The sequence below is a fragment of the Rhincodon typus genome, chromosome 34, assembly GCF_021869965.1.
Source record: "Rhincodon typus isolate 14 chromosome 34, sRhiTyp1.1, whole genome shotgun sequence".
NCBI classification, from domain to species: domain Eukaryota; kingdom Metazoa; phylum Chordata; class Chondrichthyes; order Orectolobiformes; family Rhincodontidae; genus Rhincodon; species Rhincodon typus.
The window spans coordinates 14,183,411-14,202,040 of record NC_063365.1 but is presented as its reverse complement, the minus strand read 5'-3'; the positions used below and the strand labels follow the sequence as shown (position 1 = coordinate 14,202,040).

General features: G+C 39.4%; 1 protein-coding gene across 2 annotated transcripts in view; it reads right to left on the bottom strand.

Moving 5' to 3' along the window:
- The window catches only part of LOC109914705 (calcium-activated potassium channel subunit alpha-1-like), a 100,520-nt gene that overhangs the window by 16,366 nt on the left and 65,524 nt on the right, over positions 1–18,630 (bottom strand). For both annotated transcript variants that reach the window (XM_048616441.1, XM_048616440.1), the window contains exons 7-8: positions 17,540–17,658; positions 9,434–9,658 (exon numbers count right to left, since the gene is read on the bottom strand). In XM_048616441.1, coding sequence (XP_048472398.1) covers positions 9,434–9,658; positions 17,540–17,658 — 344 coding nt within the window. The remainder of the gene's footprint in view (positions 1–9,433; positions 9,659–17,539; positions 17,659–18,630) is intronic.

The window sequence follows — 18,630 nt, the reverse complement described above, 5'->3', positions numbered from 1 at the left end:
CAAATAAAAACAACAATAACAGGCTACTAATCCTAGTGAGTAAGTGTGGGGAGAATATTTAGAAATATTTGAGGAGGCAGAGGCAAACTGCAGCACCTTAAAGGAGCTGTTTTGGCACTTGGTTGAAAAGCAAGGGCATTTTTGTCTGATTTTGCACTTTGCTTCAGTTTTGATTTTTCTCAATCTACCTAAATTCTTTTCTCCTCCACTAACTGTGGCAAAGTTCATTGATCTACAGTTTCACAAATAATGGCAGGGGCTCTACAGTACAAAGTTGGGCAAAGACTCTCAATAAGGTATTCAATTGTTAACAATCTCATTCTTCCTTGATTTGGGGTGTGGGGCTCTTGCAGTATAGTGGTAATGTTCCTACTTCTGACCCAGGAAACACTAGTTTAAGTCCCATCTGCCCCTGACATGTGTCTGGACAAGTTAACTAAAATCACTCCTCTAACTCATCCCAACTGACCTTCTCTAAACCTCTCCCCTAACTTTCCACTCCCAGTAACTGTCATGCCCTCATTCTATCCTCTCTAACATTCTTCATGGCAAAACTTTCTACTTATCCCATCAAATCTTTCTTCCCTCCTCTTACGCTCACCATCCAAGATTTTTTCTCCCAAACCTCAAATCCCCCTTCCCTATCAAAATCCAATTCCAATCCCTATAAATTTGTTAATGGGCAGAAGAAAGACAAACTTGCAAATAGTGAAGAACTGACAGCACATTCAGCTTGTTACTAAAAAGAAAATGTGTTTTTGTTTAAGAATACATCTTTAAGGTTTTCAATAATGCGAGCTGACAGTCAAATGAGACGATTAAAAGTTCAAAAATTCCTCATGCGTGCAACTAGTCTGCCTTTAAATGTTTGTATTGTTGATTAAAAAGTCCAACTGACCTGCCAACACTTTGTTAACATGAAAACTATTAGCAGAGGGGTCTCTTCCTTAGGGCCAGAAGGTTCAGATTCAAGTCCCACCTGCCCCAGAGCTGTGTCATAATAGGCTTGAACAGGTTAATTAAAATAAGTTTTGAAAGCTGTCACCGGTGTTCAGGTACGTATACAATGAGCCGTGGGCTCACATACTGGTTTCAAAAACTGAACTGAACTCATCTAAACAGGTGTCTACTTGGAATATTTTTCTTCAGTAAAACTTCAAAAATGTTAATTGCAATATTCATTCTCAATAGAGGGAGTTACACACTTGCATTTTACATCCATCTTTCACATGACATATTTAATAGATGCCCTCTCTTTAGGTGGGCATAAAGACATTATTTCAAAGAACAGTTGGACAGTTTCCCTCCTACTGTCCACCCAGAAAACTGGCCAATATTTGTCTCTGAATAAACATTGCTAAACAGATTATCCTATTGGCATTATCCTATTACTATTCAAGAGAGCTTCTAGCACACAATTGACTGTTGTTTTACTACAGTGTAGTAGTGACTACATTTCAAAAGTCTTTCTTGGCTGTGATAGTATTTTGAGATGTCAAATAAATATCAGAGATGCTATGACAGCTCAGTTCTAACATAAACAGATGCTTCTGTTGAGATGCAACAGTCTGCTATTTTAAGTCTTTGTTCACAGTAATTTTACCCTTTTAAAAAGGGCTTAATTTCCTGCAAGGAAAGTAAAATCATTGCAATCATTTTCTTTAAAAACTGTGATTTTCAGGCATTGGTGGGGAACGAATTTTACATTGCTGAGTGGACCTGAGTGACAGTCTCTGTTGAGTTGTATGCTCTCTTACATGCTTGTTGAGCATTAATGTCACTCCTCACATTTCCCTGTGAATGTTGACTGTGCTAACATATCCACTGGGGACTCGCACTCCAGTTACTACACAGCAACAAATTGACCACAAGCCGATAAACAGACTGCAAAGATGTGTTGATGTTACTGTCTATAAATGGGTGCTGCATGCACGCTTTGAAGTCACAGAGCCCACCACCATGGTATATTCCACCCATGAGAAGAATGCTTTCATAATGCCAGGGGATTTATCAATTAGTCCTGCAGAATATCTCCGACTATGTCTTTCCTGAACAACGATAAAGTTGATATTGACAGTTTGGTGGGATATTGGTCGGGTGAAAACATTGCCCTGTCCAATGGGCTTTCAGGGCAAATCCGATGCAATTTTATTAAGTGTGCTTGTTAACGGATGAAGCACACAACCACACGTTGTAGAAGTAATTAAAACTCTGAGGTGGAAATGGACCAGGTGCTCCCGACGAATCTGATCAGGTTTTAGGAGCTGTCAGTGATAACGAATTAAACAGTTCAAAAGCAAAATGTCATCAGTCATGCTTGTCAATGACAAACATTACATTCTCCCTGGTTGATTACTTACAAACTTAAGATGAGCTGATGGCTTCTACGAGCTAAAGGTGTGTTTATTATTTGTTCTAAAAAGCATGGAGTGCTTATGTTATGAGATTGGGGCCTGGGTATTTATGGACAGTGTACCCTTCATAATCTAAGTATCTAATATGATATCTGCAATGCTTGCCTACACTGAACACATTCTGCATTGCAAGTGCATTGCCCACCATTTTGGTGAAGTTTCTGGTGGTCAGAATTTGTGCCTGAAACAGGTGTTAGATTATTTGCAATGTTGGGCTACCCTGACATCTGTCACTATCAGACTACAAGTTCAGAGGAAGCAAGTCTAGATGTTTCAGATTTCCAACATCTGCTGTTCTTTGTTTGATTTAAATCTAGATATGGCCTAACTAGTGGTAGTTAAAGGAAGCTACCATCAAATACACACATTTCCACTTAACTGAAACGTGGAACAGTAGTGTTCCTCAGAACTCTGACACAATTCTAAAGACCATGATTGGAGCCCTCTTGATCACTTCCTCCGTCCCAAGGACCTAATCCCTTTGAAACTGAACATGTGACAATTTCACCTCTTTAATAGCAATGCTATCCAAATCCACTCCTTTACGTTGACACACGTGCCATCCCCTATCCTGTGCTCCACATGTTCAAACCCATGATGAAATGCAACACAATTCAATCTAATATAAATGACTATTTGAGGACTAAAGAAGCAACAGAAATTGGCAGATAGCCATTCAATCTAATCGGTCCTTTGACAAAGGGAATATCCCACCCTAGAATCTATCAACACTGCCTACATGCTGGCTCATGACAGTGTAAAGCTTTCTGAGGTGGCTTGACCGCTCACTTAGTTTCAACGAGGTAATCCACAACCATCCACTCAAGGCGATGAAGGTCAGACATAAACGCAGTTCCAGCAGCCGCACCTATAGTCTGACATTGAATGGAAAGCATTGAAGAATGCAGATTTACTCATGTCCAAACATGTCTCAGATGGAAGTTCTGGATGACTGGCACACATCTGTAAGTGAGATGGCACCACTGTTGTTCAAGAGGTGGCAGGGTAAACAGCAGCAGTTTCTGTCTATCTGTCTCTGGCCAGGCTTTCACATCACAGACACAAAAAATTAAACTGTCAAGGGCTCTGCACGAATGAGGTTATGGATGCATTTCTTTTTGGCTGCTGGTGCAGCAGAGGCCAGCTTGCAATGTAAATGAGGCAGTATCTATGGCAGAGTCAGAGCTGAGCTAAAACTTTTCTATTTTATTACTCAGTAACTAAAGTAGGGTGGGGGGAGGTTGCGCAAACAATTTCACAAACATTTCCTAAAGAAGTCAAAAAATATCCATAGAAATAGTGATAAGCACAAGGATGTTTTGTCTTAATATGCATGCATTTCACAATGTTTTTTCTTCAAAGATACAGATCCCAGTGTTTGTTCAGCCATGATTCCTCCAAATGAATTGACCCAGGTCAAATACACAATCCACTGCCCCACTGTAGGCTTTGGTGGCAAAAGAACAAAGAAAACCTGGGAAAAAATTGACTAGGAAGAAGCACAAAAGAGCCACAGCACTTATTTCCTTTGCTTTGATTAAAGCACCACACTTTTGAGTAACTGCTTCCTGTTGTCCTAATGTTGGACAGAGAGAGAGTTATTACCCTGCTGTGATTCTACTGGAGACAGTAAGTACTCCCAGGTCAGCAGAAACTGAAAGTAACTCTGAATTCCTGTGCACTGACATGAGAACGCAGCCCACCTGCTCCGTGTCACCCCGACTGGGAATCTGAGCTATGGCTCGCACTTTGATCTCACAATTGTAAAAATTTCCAAACTTCCACAGATAGTTATTTTTTCTGGGGAGGAGCATAAAACTGAAGATCTACCAACTGGAAAGAAGGTGGAGATGGTTAAAGACATTCGTTGCTGATTCGAGAGCAAAGTTTGGTGAGAGGAGACCTCTGTGGGGTAATCACAGTTCAGTCTCCAGGGTAAGGGTCACCAGATAAAGGCCAGTGACATAAGATTCAAACTGATTTCCATGACAAAGCGAGAATGGTACCAAATTCTGAATGTTAAAATAAACTCTTGTTTTGCTTCCAAACAGTGAGAACAAAAGTCAGTGTTAGAGACAAAAAAACTGCAGATGCTGGAATCGAAGGTAGACAAACAGGAGGCTGGAAGAACACAGCAGGCCTGGCAGCAACAAGTCAGTATAAAATCAGCACTCTGATGTTGCTGTTCATTATTCTATTGAGCCTCAGGATTACGCTGTCCCTGATGTCTATCTATAAACAACAACACTGTTAACTGCACTTGTTATAAGCATGAGAAGAATTTTATCCTGCTCAGTCTGGGAAGAATTCAATGTTTGGCATACTCCACACTGAGAATGTGGTCTCAGCTCTGCAAGGATTAGACTGTAACTGCCTTGGAACATATCAAATTTTATCTTTGATGTTAGTATGGAGCTGACAATGCCATTCATTTATCAATTGATATTATCTATGGTGCTCTGCCGGATCAGTGTAATGGCTGAGCCAGAGTAGCACCATCCTGGGTGTAGCTGCTACAATTCCCCTCGACAGCTTTGAGGAGAGAGAAGAAAGCCTGAATCTGTGACTCTTGCAAGTGAAATAGATGTTTGGACAACAGGTGAAGATAGGATCAGGCTTGGTTGTAATTCCCTGGTAGAATAACTGATTGATTTTCAGAAGTTAATTATTAATTAAAGTCAATTGGACACCAGAAGGTGACTAATGCCCAGGAAACCATAATCCAGCAAGAAATCAGCACCTTCAAGAGAAAAAGGGTGGCAAGGGGTGATATATAACAATGATAATAATACTTTTTTGTCCCCAACGGGCACACAGATAAAGTTTACCCACCTTCGTAAGCATCATCAACATTTCTACAATGCTCAAACGTACTCAAAATAGATTTTCAGGAAAGATTTCTCACTTGCATTTATATAACACCTATCACAACTGAAGCTGTATCATAACCAATAAGACACTTTTGAACTGTAGTCACTGTTGTAATGCAAGGAATGCAACAGCTAAATTGTACAGAACAGGCTTTGACAGACAACAATGTGATAATTATTAGATAATCTGTTTCGAGATTATAACTGGGGGTTAAGTATTGGCCAGGATGCCAGAAATTGCTTACTTGATGTTCTTCAAAACAGTGGTGTGAAATCTTTTATGTTCACATAACAGAGCAGACTCGTTTTGAGTTAACATTTCATCTGAAATACAGTACCTCCAACCCCCAGTAGGGTTTGAACTCTCAACTGTCTGACTTAAAGCAAGAGTGTTATCAACTGATTGACTGCTGATATTTACCAATAAAACAAATATCCAAATTTCCCTCTGGAGTTGTATTTGAACTCTGCCTCCGTATGTTTGGTGAGGGGGGGGTAATTAGCTGATCTAGTGTCCTAGCCTCAGTTTTTGAGGCCCAGCACAGTATCTAGGCACAGTTTCTGTGCCTAATCTTGACACTCAGTCTCATAGTGGGGCTAGGTTTTATCTAGGAGGACAAACAGTATCAAGATATCAGTTGTGTCTGATCTTCATCATTAACTCCGCTGTTAGCGATATCCAGAGTGCCCTACTGTGGTGGAATGTAAAAACTGCAAATGCTATTAATTATCTTAGCTGTAAACAATTAATTTTTAACCAGAATCTGACTTGACATTTCTTAGAAATATTTCAGTGTGAATGCAATCTTATTGTATTCTATTGATTAACACATCATCAACAAAGGAATAGTTTACTTTAGCACATAACAACGATTGCATTTATACAGTGCCCTCATACGTTGAAAAATCTCAATGCACTTTGTGGCAACTTAATCAGGTTAAAATGGTGCAAAACTTTAAAAGAAGACAATACAGTTGACCAAACTTGTTGAAGGGCAGGAGTTTAAAGGAGGGAGAAGGAGTGGCAGAATGTTTTAGGGAGGTAAATCCAGACAGAGGAATCTAAAGGGTTCAAAACATTGGGAGGCTGTATTGCACAGAAGACTAGAGTCTGAGGAACTTGGTGTTCTGAGGTGAATTATTTGATCTGAGGGAAGACAAAGGCCATGAAGGGATTGAGACACAGCATGAACTTTTTAACTAAAGGGATGAGGGAATTTTAGGGTCAATGTAGTTCAATAAAGTCAGGAGTGACCTGAGAGCTGCACTTGTTGAAGGACAGAACCACAGACATGGCTTGGTCCTATGCTGTACTGTTCTATGTTCTAATACCACAGACTTTCAAATCAGCTCGAGATTACAGGAGTCCAGTTTGGGAACATTGCAGTAAGTGCATCTGGAGGTGACAAAGGAAGTGGTAGAAGTTTTAGTACAAGATGAGCGAAGAAAGAATCGAGGCGTGCAATGTCAATATGGGTGATTTTTGTGATTTAAAGGCCACAGTTCTTTCTTTAACATTTGTATTTGAATTCCGTCTTAGGAAGCTTTGACTTAAGGAAGGGGAGTCTAGAGTGGTGGTGGAATATTTTCCACTCAGTAGGCCACCAATCTTTACCCAAAAAGTAATGAGAAATGTATCGTTTTTTCAAAAATCTGTACCTCAGTAACAGTGAATCAGTTCATCCAAGCTACGGGTGTTCCAAGTCAACAGGGAATGAGTGATTCAGACTGGCTGGAGCCCAGTCATATCTACCAACTTCAGAAATGTCTCCAGTCTCTAACTGACCGCCCTTTATTTGGTTGTTGGGTTCAGTTCAGATCAGTGGCAAGTTTAATAAAGTAGGTATTTCTCCATTTTAAAAATTTTTGACATTATTGTGCTACATATGTCAAAGATCACTACTATTCCATAGCTGAGGCACTTAAGAGTAAGATTTCATTGTGGATCCTCCTTCAGCATTAAAAAAAAACAATTTTGTTCGGTTCCATATATTTAAGTTAAACTTGCAAATTCTCATATCTAAATTTTCTCATTCAGCAGCCACAACAGTTAGTTCGATCAAGGAGTGGATTCAGTTGGTTGTTTAAAGTACATCAACTTTTTGAGGAGATCTCTAGTTTAACTTATATTAGCAAAGTGTGCAGCAACATGGAATGTCACTGCAACTGGGACTCAAACAAGGAAAGCAAAAGATATGCACATACATACATAAAACACGGGAGTCGTTTGAAAAGGACAAGTGACATCAGAGCAATAGTGTAAGGAGAAAAGCATCATGGTGATTTGTGTCTGATATTGCAGAACTGATGCTCAGTCCTGAGCTGCACTATAATGCTTTTATCCATACAATGCTGCTTATTGTTATGTATCCCACACTGACACTCCTCCTTGACAAATTATGTAGAAACGTGTTGAGGGACAGATACATGATACAGAATGACTAATTCACTAAAACATCAATTTCAGCAAACTGATTTTCAAGAAAGAATGAGAATGGAGGCTCGCAAAATCACTGTGTGAACAGGATGATTAATTGCTCAGCTGACATCAACACAAAATCAAATGATCCTGTCGGTCTCAGACAGAACAATGAGCTAAATGATAGAATCTGCATACAGTGACAGAATCCAATTGGTCACAGGGCAATCACATGAGCAGCAAGACGCCACATGCAAAGAAGCAGGAAAATGATGGACACACAGGGTCACATCTGTCATGGACAAAGCCACAGCAACAGCAGCAGCAGACAGCTCATTTCGGCCAGAAAGCATAAACAAACACAAATTATTTGATTTGTTTAAAAAAAAGTCTTTTTACTAAATTTTAATTAACAAAGTTTCACAAGGACAAATATGGAAAGAACCCACGGCAATTGCCATATCATGCAAAACCATTGATAGTCATACCTTGGCTCATTCTAGTCATCCTTGTAGCACTTTAGAGAAAAAGTAAGTAAATATTCTAGGTAAGTTTACAATTTTCTTAAACTATCACATTTTGGACTCAGCACTTTCACTGACACTGTCTTATACAATATTAAAATTTCCTGTAAACGAGAGTGCCAGTGCAAGTCTACTTTGGTTAGTAGTTTTCTTTTAACCATAACGCACACCCACTAGCAAGCCCATGCTATGAGATAGTGGTATAGTGTAAACATTATTTTAGGAAAGTATTACCAAACGGGGGAAATATAAAGTCATCTTACAAATATTGGCTTCCTAAATAAAAATGCATTCCCACACAGAAAGCAAATGTCCTGCTTCTATGAAAAATCAACAAATCAGCAAATGCCAATTGTATTTATGACAGTCACACAAAGAAGCATGTTTAACTGTCTTTGTGAGTACAAACTGTAGTATGCAATGGCTACTGTATAAAAGTGCCTGACAGACTATTTTCTTTTCTTTACTTCTTTCTGCCAAAATTCACATCATTCAACCATCCCAGAAAAACATGACTGACTATTTACCTTAGGAAATATAAACTTAATTTTTTAAAAAAATAGTGACATTGATTCTTTGGGGGCACAAAAATAGTTGACAATTTAATAGTCAAATCAAGGAAATAGAGAATGCTTTGCATGTTTCAATAAATTCTATTCATCCCCTCTGTCCCCCACCAAAGCTCTTTCAGCTGTGTTTTTGCTAATATGAATATGCTATTGAATTGGTGACAATGCAGAAATGATATGAATTTAAAATTCTCTGTCCTTACTACTATTAAGAGGACAATAGTAATTTTTCTTAGGAGTTGCCTATTTGGATATAAGTAATTTTCAGTTTAAGATAATTATAAGAATCTTACCCTTTTCTGTACTCTTAATGCTGTGCATTAAATAATTACTATTATTATGCTCTGTGTAAAGTAACAAACATTAAGTAACTATATGATTTAAATATAAGTGTGCCAGTAGTTGTTGCTCAGAGTAACTGGTGTTGGTAATGATTGGTTTTTAGATCCATCTGGTTTGTTGCTGTTGTGCTGTGGGAGATGAACGATGAAATCTGTTGACAAACACATGCATACACACAAACATGTGCAGACATTTGTGATACAGTCCGTGACAAAGGGAAGCTCTGCACTGGGGAATGGACAGAGGTGAAAATTCACAAACAGTTTTTCATCAGACAGCAGGGTCAAGCACATACTTCTGCTTTTCCCGGGGATCCCGAGTCTTGTTGCGGTTTGGACGGTTGGTGGTGGTTGGGATGGAGTGCACAGACGAGCTTTTCTTACTGGAAGTGTGTGAGGAATGAGACGAGTGCGACAAGCTGCCACGAGATTGGCCAGCATTATGGTCAAATTGCATCAAACAGAAGATCACATCCGTTGAGACTAGTTCGAATTCATAATGTGGATTAGCAATCACGTATCTGAAGAGGAAGAAGAAATATAAATGAACCATGTAAATTGTCCAAGGGATTGGTACATTATGATGCACGTAAGGGCCACAGTATTGCATACCCATTTCAAAATTTTTTGCTTTTGTCTAAAGTTGCAACATGGAGATAAAACTTACATCAAGATGCAATGCTCAGAAACATCATTGTATTAATTGTGTATGATGGTATCCCAATTGCAATATGGTAACTTGGGCAGGATTGGTTAGGACAGTAGTTTTATATCCCAACTGATATTATTCCCCATTGATTTTCTTTATGCAATGTAACTTCAGCTTCATGGTGTTAGCTGTAGGGCAGCTATAAACCAAAATTACCATATTTACCTAATAACTCTGCGAATGGAGTGCACAGTTGGACAGGATTTTTGAGCTGTGATGGGTTGGTCAAATTAGGTCAAAATTGCCCACCAAAGTTTCCATAAGCTGCTTCACGTTAGGAAAGTGAGAATGCACACAATCCATTACTCGACTACTGTACTTAGAAATGATCATCTGTCTGTGTGACAATCTTTGATCCCGGAGCAAGGAAAAGGTGCAATTTCTTTAAAACAGCTATATTTGTAAAAATATCCACAGAATGTGGAGATGTTTTTCATGATGGTTGGAAGAGTGTTTTTTTTTAAAAGGTTGCACTATTGTTGAGTAATCAATTTTAATTTTCTTGAATAATAAGAAATACTAGCCCGTGTAAACTGGAATCCTTACACTGAAAGCAGTATCAGCAAAAAAGGAAGTTAAGATTTAGAAGCCATGTGGGCCAAGGCAATGAAGAGTTGCAGCAGGGCAAACATTAGAAAGGCACATTTGTAAGGAACAATGTGTGCAATGCAGTTAGAAAGGTCAAAAATCATAGAATCATAAAATCTCAGTGTGGAAGCAGGCCATTCGGCCCATCGGATTTGCACCAACCCTCCAAAGTACATCCCACCCAGACCCACCCCCTACCCTATTCCCATAACCTATAAAAGCTGAAGACAGAATTAGAACAGTGATTGAGAGTTGGTAAATTGTATGTATATGCTTTTCAGAGCTGCACAGACTATTTAAAAAGGAACTAGTATTGGAGTCACTTGGGATTATATAACATCAAGTCTTAAATTCAGCTCTGGAAGAGTGTTTTTTGGGTAATGACTATACCATTGGATGGAATAGTCAGTGACTCAAAGACCAAGTCTAGTGAATGAGGAAAGTGAAAGATTCTATGTTCCAGACGCAGAGTGGGAATGACTAAGAAATTGTATATAGTGTCAGAACTATGCAGTAAGTGATAAAAGTATTCATCATCTGCTACCACAACTGCACAGAAAATGATAAAGATGTTTGGAATCTAGTGAATAGTCTTTGTTGTAACGACTATTTCATATGCAATTCATAGTTCACAACTAAACTTGCCTGTTAATTTACGCTAAAGTAAAAACTACACAAAGTGGAATCTTATTAGGGTGTAATTTCTTCATTTATGGGTCATGAGATAAATTTGGTAATTTCGGGTTACAGTTGCTCTACAGGGCTCATAACACCATGAAGCTAAAGTTACATAGCATAAAGAAATTCAATTTAATTCAGAACCTTTTAAGCAGTATTGCATCACCGTGATATACTTGCAGTTTATGTGAACACTGAAGAACACAGAACATGTGGGAAAATTAATAAATGAAGGAACTGCAAGGCTCTTCAGAGTGCATCAAGTACATAACAGGACAAAGGCTGGAACTTTGTTTTTGTCAGAGTGATATGTTTAACAGGTAATTTGTGCAGAATGCCTGAAAAAGATAATCGAATCTGAAAAGAAACCTCCCCTAAATGCTGTGTAATAACATTAGTTAGACCTCACTGAAACTGACAATGTTTATACTTATACAGAAAGCAACACTTCAAACATTGTGACAATAACGTCTCCTTCACTTTCAACTTTATTTGGGACAGAAAGCAAGAGAGCCTTTTTTGGGGAGTATCTCCAGTAATCGATGCAGTGTTGACCACAACCTATCTTTTGGTTTTAGATGGAAAAAAAGAGTTAACGTTTCAGATCCAGTGACTCTTCCAAAGAACAGTCACCTAGACTCAAAACGTTAGCTTATTCTCTCTGCATGGATGGTGTCTGACCCGCTGTGATCTCTGGCAATTGTTTTCGGTATAGGTTCTGCGTACTTTGCTCCTACTTATAATCTCATCGGTTGAATTTTAATCACTAAGAGGGCTGGGGCAGATGGGAAGGTAAAAAGGCATTAAATTCTCAAACTTCTGGTTTTCGTGTTGGCAGATTGGAGGGTGAACAAACAAGCTTCTCTGAGGAAGCAGAATACTTACTAAAATCTTGCCTCTATTTTTAATGTTAATAATGCATTGTGGCCTAGGATTGCTGGCAAGTATAACGATGCAGGAAAGGATTAAACCATGCTATATCCATCTGTATTGCACTGTTTGTGGAAGTGAAGGGCCAGGAGTGAATCCATTAGGCCCAACGACCTAACAGACAACTGGAACTCCATAATGTTGATACCTACACCTGGTGATCTCTGAAGCCCCTTACAATGTCAGAATGTCATTCCAGCTAGTGTCCTTGGAAACCAGTTCAAAAAGATGTCAGCAGCTTCTTCCCACTAAATTTAGCAGGTCCTGCAGGAAACCCTTACGTTTGGGTTTTCAGTCAAAGATTCTCACTCACCTGCATTCAGCACAGCTTTGAGCAACTATCAAGAACATCAGAGACATATCGAGTAGCTACACCCATTACATTTAGTTCTTTTATCTAATAACAAATGGCAAAACAAACTAAAACCTGTTGCTGGGAACATGCACTGTTGTGGCAGCAAGGAAACCTCCAGGTTTTACTGCTCCAGTAGCTGTTTCCACAAACTAGTCTTGCTTTTGAATTAGAACAAGCCTCTACAATTCTGGCATTCTTAGTCATTATCGTTTGAACTGACCATGTTTGTTATTAGAGTATAGAGTATAATTCGTGATGTTGCATCAACAGAAGACACAGTCTGTCTGACAGGAACTCCACCAATTGGGCACTGATTATTGGGCCTGATGAAGAAAGCCAGAGCTCAACAAGGAAGGCACCACAAAAGGTAATTATACCTACAGTTCCAGTTGTGTCCATCTCTGCATGCAAATCCTTCCTGCTTCGCTGCTCCAGAGTCCAACACTCTGCTCGTTTCAACCTACACATACTATATAATGTAATTTGCTTCTGAGAAACCAGATCTGCCTGAGATTTAAATGATCGCAGGCCAGTCTTTGTACTTAATAAATGGTCTTTATTACAAGTCATTCAGAAGTTACAACTTTAGGGCTGTGAACTTAAACATGGCCTTAATGGAGGAGGTGCCCATATGTAAAGTGGTGGGTAAAATGGCTTACGCACAAAGCTTTGTTTTAGCCAAGATAATCTCAGAGGTCACATGGCCATAGAAACCAAAGAACACAAAAGGCATAAATGCATAAAGGCACATCCATAAAAAGAAAGGAAAAATGTTGAAGGTTACCCACACACACTGTTTAAAAAGAAAACCATCCATGCATGAACTGAAAACTAATTGTTCTGTGTAGTCTGTCTTTTTTTTTGTCTGTCTGCAATGTCACAAGTCATGCACAACTCTTTAGGTTCTTATTTTGATACTTATCACAAGCACAGCACTGGTTGGTATGGTCCTTTGTCTCACTGCCCATATTGAGCCCGTAAAGTACTTCACTTGCCTTCTTCAGATTAGACGTAATTATTTGATATCTCGAATGAATGTGCTTCAGCATTTCTTTGCTCGTCACTTCAGGGATAGTGTCATTATCACTTTAGGGATAATGACACTAATCTCTTCGAATGAGATGCCATCTTGGGCAATCGCTTCATCTCTGCAGGCCCAACACATTCCTACAGTGACAGCTGTGTACTTAATGGTTTCAGGCCGCTCCAGCATCGCTACTTCTTGCAGTATTTGGATTAGTATCTTACTACATAGTTTGCTTGATCTGAACCAGATGTATATCAGAATCAGAGGGCAGAATCCTACAGGAGCCTTTATGCTGTGAAAGGATTACGGCTGCGGTGCCACTACGTTAACAGTGAAGGGCAACTCTGGGCTGCCAGCATTTGTCCAGGTGTACAGCCAGAGTTCCAAAGTGGTGCAAGTGGCCATGATATCTCAGTCAGTGGTCAGTTGTCCCATATGTGGTGAATGATAGGATCAAGCTAGCATTGGGTGAGAGTCATTGGCCTTAAAACATTAACTGTGTTTTGCTCTCCCCAGATGCTGCCAGACCTGCTGAGGTTTTCCAGCAGTTTCGGTTTTTAATTTAAGTCTTCAGCATCTGCAGTATTTTGTTTTTAGTTGAGTGTTTAATCTTTCTTGCAGTTGCTTTGCATCAGATAGGAACAGTTACAGAAAGACGCTTTGAAGTAGCTTGCGACAAGAGATTAACAACACTTCTTCTCTTTCAAACAAAAACTAACCAAAATGCTCACAAGCAAAGACAATATAAATAATAAAATAACCAAACAACCTTTCTCAATCTGAGTGCAGCATTCTTTACCATGCATTAATGTTCTGGCTGCAAAATGCTGCTGCATGAGGGTTGCTCCAAGTCTTCTTTTTCTGGCATCACTCTGCAGTGACTTCACTATTGACCATTGCAATCATTGTCATCACTAATTATTTGATGACAGTGAAAACTGCTTCTTGTTCTGTGCTCCATACCACTGAATATCCTTTGCAGCCAGCTTGCATAAAGATTTATATGCAGATAGCAAATTGATCAAGAATTTGGCCAGATAGTTCACAAATCATCAATTCCCCTTCTCATTTATTGTTGCTGTATTTTTGCTCCAGACATGCCTTAGAAGGATCAGGATAAATCGCTGTTAGCCACAATGATTGACCTATGTATTTGACATCAATCGACTTCAGTTCCAGTTCTTTCTTGTTCAGCTTCAGCTCCATATGACAAGCTCTCTTTGGGCAGTCTCATCAGATTCTGACCACGATCTGTCATGGCTTCTTCCATTGTATTTCGATATCCACAGACCTGCAGCTTCCAATCCTGGAAAATCATTGACTATCTCATGCTGTCTGCATTGATTTTCTTCTGGAGTGGCAGAAATGCCAAACGGCAGTTGTAACCATCAGTGCGTGCAAACCCTTATTCTGAGATTACACTCTCTGGTCACAGCTTCTCCCACAAAGAGAGGCAACTTCCCAGCATTTACACTGTGAAGCCCCTTAAGAATCTTACATGTTTCAATAAGCTTTTTGCTCAATCTTCTGAAACCTGAGTACGGGCCCAACCTACTGAACGTTTCCTCATAAGAAATATGCTACACTGTTGCTGAACCAGTCTGTTTTTTATGATTACTCCCATATTTTCAAGATTCTCCTTCTTGTCTTTCAGGCTGGACTTGAGGGCAGCTGGAATTCTCCTTAAATGGTCCAGAGTTGCTTTCACACTTTCATTTACCTCAAGATGAAGCAGGTGGCACGGTGGCTCAATGGGTAGCACTGCTGACTCAAAGCACCAGGGACCTGGGTTCAATTCCACCCTCGGGCAACTGTCTGTGTGGAGTTTGCATGTTCATTTTACTCCGGATGCTCCGGTTTCCTCCCATAGTCCAAAGATATGTAGGTTAGGTGGATTGGCCATGCTAAATTGTCCCATAGTGTGCAGGCTAAGTGGGTAAGCCATGGGAAATGCAGGGTTACAGGGATGGGGTGGATCTAGGTGGGATGCCCTTCACAGCGTTGCTGTGGACTCTATGGGCCAAATGGCCTGGTTCTACACTTTAGGGCTTCTATGACGTTGACCTGGAAGACACTCAAGACCTGTAAGAACAAGTTTTTAATTTGTCAATGCCTTGGCACCATGAAAAATACTGGAAATTTCCTTCCAATTATGTAGTGTTAGGAGTCCAAGCTGTTGACTTGTTTTAGCTAGATGAGTGGATTTTGCCAAGGATCCATTATCTGGAAGTGCAGATCTTCTTTCTTCCAATTGCATTAGACTTTCAGCTCAGTTTGCCCTCTTAGGGTAAATATTGTTTCTTTGGATGGCCTCAACATTTACCTTCACAATTTCATTGTCTTGAGCAACTTTACATGCCCGTGAAATGCATGATATTGCATGTAACACTGATGTTTATCAGACATTTCACATTAACTTGATATTTTCCTGCAGTCACAAACCATTTTTTTTTAAACTTTGAGATTTGTTGGCACCTACCTGTTCTAGTGTGCAGAGTGATTTGTCAGAATCAACATCTGATGTCTCACCAGCGACTGTATTAATATGCTCCTCTTCTTTGTGGTGAAACACTTGTATGCAAAATGATTTCACTTCTTGCTGTTAGAAAACTGTTTTATCTCATGCTGGACATATTTCCTTCTGTAATATTTATATCCAGTACTCTGGCCTTGATCTTTCTGCTGGTCCTTTGATAAATAGCTCTTCTTTTTCTCCACTGTCTTGCACTTTGAAAGCCTGAACCGCCTCATAGCATAGTGCAAAGCTTTGTCAGTTCTCCCATCAGTGCTCTTCAGCTGATGATTAACCACCTAAGAGTTTCTGTACTTGCCAATAGTTTTCTTGATAGCAAGTTTATTTTCCCTCAGCAGTTGAGCAAACATACAGGGATTTCTTACTCTTAGGACAATGGATGAGATTATCTCACTCAGATTCAAAATCCAGTCACACACCTCACCATAGCTCCATACAGATCAATATTTTCTGGAGCTGAACATGACCTTTTATAAATAACATTAAGAGCGGGTTCAAAGGGGGTCTTCAAGGCCTCCAACATTTTACATGACTGGCTTTTCTGCAAATGAGCTCTAGGATGGCACTCCTTGCCCAGCACCAAGAACAGAGTTGTTACTCTTCATTTGTTCTGATTCCTTAACTCTGTGGCAATTTGATAGACTGGATCCAGTACTGGACTACAGCCTCAACTAGGAGCCAATAACCTGTAGAATTAATTCTGACTGTTTTCTGCAATTTACCTCTTTTAAGGTAATAAATATTTACTTAATGGCAGCTGCACACTCCTGATACTTCATGTAGTGGATAATTTTTTTTACCAAAGAAAATCTTAAATGACACATCACAGTAAGTCAGAGTAGAGGAAAGGTTGCAGTGCACAGAGGCATTTCTCCAAACAGGTAATTCCAGGCTTCCACTGTTTCAAGTGAAGAAATACCTTTGGAAAGCCAGAAAGGAAATAAGAGGTCCAGTAGTGTTTGCCTTGCTACCTGTTGTGCTAATGCTTTTCAAAGCTAGACTTTATTCTCAGGATAAATAAAATTCAGGTGAAAGAGAAACAAACATTCTGAGCTTTAGAAATGTGAAGAAATATAGCACATAAAAGGACTTTTGGGATAGTTACCACTGTTTTGGCCTAGAATGATCAGGATTGATTTCTCGGCATTTTAAAATTTGTTAAATTAAGTGTGTAACATCGAATTGTGTTGGTGTACCCTTGGATGCCATTGTCTGTGTTCATGGCATCTGTCACAGCATTTTGTTGTATACAAGTCAAATTTGATTTAATCCAATTCTCCTATAAGACAGCAACAAATAAATACCACAGATAAAACTCTCATCTTATGTACTCCCTGTCTACAGTGAATGACATTCTGCCAGCATTGCAATTTATGCCATTTCTCCTTAAAACTTGGCATTGCTCAACTCAAATCCAACTGAACTAATTCTTTCAGCACACTCTGACAACAAGGGCCTTACAGATGATTTACGTCTTTGCGGTAGTAATGACACAAACCTAACATTTTATCAGGAGCAAAATAATTTAGGTCAAAGGGACACAAACATCATCAAGACGTTGAGAGAAGCATTTGGGACTTACCGCTTAGTACACTGACTATGCGTGCGTAGATGTGCATCTCTCAATCGGTAAATTCCAAAGCAAAGCATGTTGTATGTTTTTAAGGCCTTGCAGAACAGGTCTCCATAACAGCCACCATCCTGGGGCAAAAGAGAAAGCAGAAGAGATTATATCTGCATGTCTTAGTTTTCAGAGGCTATTCTTGAGCAATACCACTGTCACCACCACCCAACCATTTCCTCAATTCAAAATGTAATTTGGAAAAATGAATTGCAGCAAATGAGATACATAGACATTTGCTTTATAAAATGGATGTTAATAACTAAAATAAAAAGTTTATGTGACAAAGCGGATTCAACAAAGTTCAATCATCTACAAGTAACACAAGTGTGGGAATGTCTGTGCCAGTTGTGTAATGTTACAATTCTGCCAGATGTGGAGAAACTAATCACATGCACTATTGAGCAGCATCACAATGAGAGATGTTTCCTTTATTACTTTGCTAACCACAAAATACACAACCACTTCTAACAGCCACCATTCCTAGCTTCAAGCAAATAACTCACTTCAAGCAACACAGATTGTAAATGCATTTACATTGCACATCACAAACTCTGACGCTGTGCAAGTCAAGTGTTACTTCAAAGCATCCCGGAGAGTTGGCTTCAAATTATTTTCATTTTGCAGCATGTGCAATGATTTTCAGAAAAATTCTGACAACTTTGGCCAAGAGTTTGGTCACAGTCTGCGGGCAAATTGCTCAAAACAGTGTTGATTTAGCAAATAAATTTGATTTTGCTCAATTTCTGCTCAAGTTCATTTGCATAGGGTCAAACTAAAAATCTTTAGGGATAGGTAATATTTCAGGATGCATTTGCGATTTAGCAAATATTTCAATATATTTAAAAATTGTGTCCTGATGCAGTTTTATTCATCCAGTGCAGAAAGTATACTTATCATTAAAAATAATCAGTATGTCTAGTTCACTCAGAGGTAGTGGGAACTGCCGAAGCTGGAGTCTGAGATAACAAGGTGTAGAGCTGGATGAACACAGCAGGCCAGGCAGCATCAGAGGAGCAGGAAAGCTGACGTTTCAGGTCTGGACCCTTCTG